This window comes from Cygnus olor, chromosome 32 (assembly GCF_009769625.2).
Source record: "Cygnus olor isolate bCygOlo1 chromosome 32, bCygOlo1.pri.v2, whole genome shotgun sequence".
Taxonomy (NCBI): Eukaryota; Metazoa; Chordata; class Aves; order Anseriformes; family Anatidae; genus Cygnus; species Cygnus olor.
Window position 1 is genome coordinate 738,894 of NC_054089.1, and position 6,000 is coordinate 744,893.

General features: G+C 57.4%; 1 protein-coding gene across 1 annotated transcript; it reads left to right on the forward strand.

The window, feature by feature from the left end:
* Nucleotides 1-571: 571 nt before the first annotated feature.
* LOC121062561 lies at nt 572-4,816 on the forward strand. The gene is made up of 3 exons (XM_040542602.1): nt 572-1,153; nt 1,234-1,768; nt 4,762-4,816. Exons 1-3 carry the CDS (start codon nt 763-765, stop codon nt 4,814-4,816), a joined length of 981 nt encoding a protein of 326 aa, XP_040398536.1. The 5' UTR covers nt 572-762.
* Nucleotides 4,817-6,000: the final 1,184 nt, after the last annotated feature.

Below are 6,000 nucleotides of genomic sequence, written 5' to 3' on the forward strand. Positions count from 1 at the left end.
TCCTTTAAAAAAGATGTTTAACCTTATTTTTTTTAGCTTTGAAGGTTTTCAAGGGGCTTTATCTCCCACCCCATGCAGCCTTGGTCCCGTAAGGGTCTTGGTTGTAGATAAATGAGGTGGTGAGGGTCTCGGTTGTAGAGCTGACCTCAAAATGGGATGGTTGGAGCCCAACGAGGTCTTCATCTCCCAGAGGTGTGAGCAGTACTGGGACCTGTCGCCAGCATCACCCGGGTGCCAAATAGGATAAATCTGGTGGGTTTTCCCATCAGGGACCTTCCCCCAAAGGTCCCCGTTCCCCGGCGGAGGGGACACCCAAGGGTACCCCAGTGGTGAGGAGCACTCGCGATTAAATCACGCTAACGATTAAATCACGATCACGATTAAATCACGACCAAACTACGGGCAAAACCTTTGTAATCTGCCCTTGGGTTTCCTCCTCCACCATGGGGCCATCCCCAGGGCCCCACAAAGGTTTGAGGTGGCACCGCAAGGCCCCCCCCAGAACCCAGCAGACCTCACCCCACCCTCACCCGAAACCACAACCCCCCTGAGCCCAGCCACATCTCCTGCCCCCAGCCACCACCACGATTTTTTTTTAATTATCGTTGTTCAACGCTATTCGCTAGCTCGGGGCTGCCGCTTTAACCACAAAGCAGAACAAAAAGAGAAAAAAAAAGGGGGAAAAATAGCAAAATCTGTTCACTCGCAGGAAACAGCAAACCAAGGAGGCTGCATTTGACCGCGAGATGTGCATCGGAGGAGATGCGGCACACAACAAAGCCCACGGACGTTCTCTCATTTTCTGCATGGGGGAGTGAGAGAAAAGAGGTTTTTGGCCAGAAAAAACATGTGCTCCAAGGTGGTCCTCCTTGGGGTGGAAAGTGGAGGTCTGCTCCTGTCTGGTCCTTCTTGGTCTGGAGCATGGGTATCAGCTCCAACACAGTCCTCCTTGCGTTGCTGAGTAAGTATCTGCTCCGAGGTGGTCTTCCTTGGGTTGTAAAGGGGATATCTGCTCCAGCGTGGTTCTTCTTGGGTTGGAGAGTGGATATCACCTCTAACGTGGTCCTCCTTGGGTTGCAGCATGGATATCTGCTCTTATCTGGTCCTCCATGGGTTGGAGAGTGGATATCTGCTCCAACGTGGTCTTCCATGGGTTAGAGAGTGGATATCACCTCTAATGTGGTCCTCATTGGGTTGCAGCACGGATATCTGCTCTTATCTGGTCCTCCATAGGTTGGAGAGTGGATATCTGCTCCAGCGTGGTCTTCCATGGGTTGCAAACGGGATATCTGCTCCAATGTGGTCCTCTGTGCATGGGTATCTGCTCCAAGGTGGTTCTCCATGGGTTACAGAGTGGATATCTGCTCCAACATGGTCCTCCACGGGTTGTAAAGGGGAGATCTGCTCCTATCTGGTCCTTCTTGGGTTGCAGAGTGGGTATCAGCTCCAAGGTGGTTCTCCTTGGGTTGCAGCATGGATATCTACTCCATGGTGGTCCTTCTTGGGTTACTAAATGGAGATCTGCTCCAAGGTGGTCTTCCTCGAGCTCTGCATTTGTGTCCTGGTGGCTTTTCCCCAGAAAGCCGAGTATGGCCGAGTGGGATAAAAATAGGGAAAATAGGGAAAAGAGGGGAAAGGAGAAGGGAAAGGGAGAAAGAGACAGGAGAGGGGGTGGGAGGACTTGGCCCTGTGCACCTCCCAGGGGGCCCCATCCCCATCCAGGTCCCCATCAATGTCCCCAGCCATGTCCCTATCCCTGTCCCCATATGCATTCTTGTCCACTTCCTCATCCCCATCCCTGTCCCCATCCCAGTCCATGTCCCTATCCATGTCCCTGTCCCCATTCATCTCCCCGTTCCCATCCTCACCCCTGTCCCTTTCCATGTCCCCATCCCTGTCCCCATCCCCATCCATGTCCCCATCCCTGTCTCCATCCCCATCCCCATCCCTTTCCCCGTCCCCGTCCCTGTCTCTCTTCCCATCCCTGTCTCCATCCCCGTCCCCGTCCCTGTCCCCATCCTTGTCCATATCCCTATCCATGTCCCTGTCCCCTTCCATGTCCCTATTCCCATCCCCATCCCCATCCCCATCTCCATCCTTGTCCCTATCCATGTCCCTGTCCCCGTCCCCTTCCATGTCCCCATCCAGGTCCCTGTCCCCATCCCCATCCCTGTCCCCATCCCTGTCCCCATCCCAGTCCATGTCCCTATCCATGTCCCTGTCCCCATTCATCTCCCTGTCCCCATCCCTGTCCCCTTCCCCATCCATGTCCCTACCCATGTCCCCATCCCCATCCCCGTCCCCATCCCCATCAGCTTTGCAGCGCCGCCGACCCAAGCAGCTCCCTTTCTGCCGGCGCACCCATGGGTGGGGAGCGCCCTCCTGTGGCACCCGTGGGTAAGCAGCACCACCCAGCACCCATGGGTGGGGGGAACCCTCGTGCAGCACCCATGGGGGGGGGGACATTCCCCGGGGACCCCCTTGCAGCACCCATGGGGGGGTGGGCACCCTCACTTGGCACCCATGGGTGGGGGGCACTCTCATGCAGCACCCAGCACCCATGGGTGGGGGGTGGTCCCTGTGCATCGCCTATAGGTGGGGGGGGGCACCCATGGGTGGGGAGCACCCTCACGCGCCACCCAGCACCCACGGGCCGGGGGCACCCATGGGTGGGGGGGCACCCTCGTGCAGCACCCAGCACCCATGGGTGGGGATTCCCCCGCGCAACACCTATAGGTGGGGGGGAGGGGCGCCCCGGTGCAGCACCCATGGGTGGGGGCACCCACTGCGGCGCCCAGCCCCAACCGCTCCCCTCCTCTCCACGTGGCCCCGCCCCTTCTCGGTCTGCCGCCCGGCCATTGGCCCGCCGAGCCGCCACTCCTGCCCCTTCCTGCTGGGCGGGACTCGGGATGATTGACGGGCCGATGGACCAATGGGGAGCTTCGTGGGAGTTTCCCTGTGACAACCCCACCCTAGGGGGGGCGAGAGAGAGCGGGGGGGTGCGATGGGGGAGGGGATCCAATGGGGTGCAGGTGGGGATTTGGGGGGGCAATGGAGTGGGGGTGCACAGGGTGAGGTGGACGGGAATGGGGGGGATTGGGGAGGATATGGGGGGGGGCAATCGGCGGGATATGGTGGGGAGGCCCGGTTTGGGGGTTCATGGGGATAGGAGACAATGGGGCTGTATGGGGGGGGGGGGGGTCGGTTTGGGGGTGCAGGGTGATGGGGGCCAATTTGGGGGTGCCGAACCCTAATTAGGACCCTAACCTTGACCAGAACCCTAACCCTATCCCTAAACCTGAACCTACCCCTGAACCTAACCCTAACCCTACCATAACCCTAAACCTAACACGAACCCTAACCATAACCCTAACCCTAACCTAACCCTAACCCTAACCCTAAATCCTAATCCTAACCATAACCCCAACCCTAAACCCTAACCATAACCATAACCCTAAACCCTAACCATAACCCTAAACCCTAACCCTAACCCGGAACCCTAACCCCTAACCCTAACCCTAACCCCCAACCCTAAATCCTAATCCTAACCATAACCCCAACCCTAAACCCTAACCATAACCATAACCCTAAACCCTAACCCTAACCCGGAACCCTAACCCCTAACCCTAACCCTAACCCTAACCCTAACCCTAACCCTAAATCTAATCCTAACCATAACCCCAAACCTAAACCCTAACCATAAACCATAACCCTAAACCATAACCATAACCCTAACCCGGAACCCTAACCCCTAACCCCAACCCTAACCCTAACCCCAACCCTAAATCCTAATCCTAACCATAACCCCAACCCTAAACCCTAACCATAACCATAACCCTAAACCCTAACCCTAACCCGGAACCCTAACCCCTAACCCTAACCCTAACCCTAAATCCTAATCCTAACCATAACCCCAACCCTAAACCCTAACCATAACCATAACCCTAACCCCTAACCCTAACCCGGAACCCTAACCCCTAACCCTAACCCTAACCCTAACCCTAACCCTACCCTAAATCCTAATCCTAACCATAACCCCAAACCTAAACCCTAACCATAACCATAACCCTAAACCATAACCATAACCCTAACCCGGAACCCTAACCCCTAACCCCAACCCTAACCCTAACCCCAACCCTAAATCCTAATCCTAACCATAACCCCAACCCTAAACCCTAACCATAACCATAACCCTAAACCCTAACCCTAACCCGGAACCCTAACCCCTAACCCTAACCCTAACCCCAACCCTAACCCTAACCCTAAATCCTAATCCTAACCATAACCCCAACCCTAAACCCTAACCATAACCATAACCCTAACCCCTAACCCTAACCCGGAACCCTAACCCCTAACCCTAACCCCTAACCCTAACCCTAACCCTAAACCCTAAATCCTAATCCTAACCATAACCCCAAACCTAAACCCTAACCATAACCATAACCCTAAACCATAACCATAACCCTAACCCGGAACCCTAACCCCTAACCCCAACCCTAACCCTAACCCTAACCCTAAATCCTAATCCTAACCATAACCCCAACCCTAAACCCTAACCATAACCATAACCTTAAACCCTAACCCTAACCCGGAACCCTAACCCCTAACCCTAACCCTGACCCTAACCCTAACCCGACCCTAACCCTATTTAGGACCCTAACCCAACACCTGCGTAGCCGTCTGGGGACAAGGACCCTGACCTCACTCCCCGAGGGTCGAAATATAATTTTTAAAAAATTCTTTTTCCCCTTGGCCTTGGAGCAAGCGCCTCTGGAATTCAGCCCAACAACGACCGAAAAAATCATACTTTGGGTAAACGTGAATTTTACGGAAATCCTGATTTTTTTCAGCAAGCTACCCGCTATTTTTTTTATAGATATTTCCGGCTTTTTTTAAGTTTATTTTTATCGCCGGTTTTCTCCCTCCGTTCCCTTTTTTTACCCGGTGGGAGGGGCTGGGGGGAATTCCCTCCCTGGCCGTTGCCGGGCAACGCTGGGCCACGCCCCCCCCCCGGTGACGTCACCGCACTCCTTATATAGCCTGGCGGCGGGCGACCCCCGGCGACACCGAGGCGACAGCGGCGATGACAGCGACAGAGATGGCGACAGGCACGGAGCGAGCGGCGAGAAGACCGTATGGTGAGGGGGGGGGGCCCAAAAATTCGGGGGGGGGTGTAAAAAATTCGGGGGAGGGGGGCCGAAAAATCGGGGGGGGGGGGGGGGGGGGGGCAAAAATTCGGGGGGGAGTCCCCAAAAAATCGGGGGGGGGGGGGCACAAATCCGTGGGGGTGACCCCAAAATGTCGGGGGGGGGGCTAAAATGTCGGGGGGGTCACCAAAAAGCCCGGGGAGGGCTCCAACATCCAAGGGAGGGGTCCCCAAAATGTCCGGGGGGGGGGGGGGGGCCTAAAGAGGCCGGGGGGGACCCCAAATCCAAGGGGGGGGGGGGTCCCCAAATCCAGGGGGGGTCACCAAAAAATCCGGGGGGGGGCGGGGAAATCCGGGGGGAAGCCCCTAAAAGTCGGGGGGGGGGGGGTGGGGGGGGGGGGCCGCAATCCAGGGGGGGTGAAAGTCGAGGGTTGGGGGGGGGGGGATTCATGGTTCAGGGGGGTGGTTCCCGGAGCCTGGGGGGGGTCTCCGAAGTCTCGGGGGGGGTGGCAAAAAGCAGATGGGGGGGTCTCCAAAATAGTGGGAGGTCCCCAAAATAGGAGGGGGCCCAAACTGGGGGGTGGGTCCCAAAAGTGTGGGGGAACCCCGAAGTCTGGGGGGGGGGGGGGGGGTCTGCCAGGGGGGGTCGCCGGGATAATGGGATCTCGGGGACCCCCCCCTTAACACCCCAACTTTCTCTCCCCCCCCCCCCCCCCAGCAGCCCATGGCACCCCCGGCAGCGCCCCCCCGATGGTGGCTGAGAACCCCCTGCGCCCCCCCCTGCTCCAGGCCCTCTTCTACCCGCCCGGAGCCCGACGAGGACGAGATGACATGACCAGGGTGGGACGGGGACC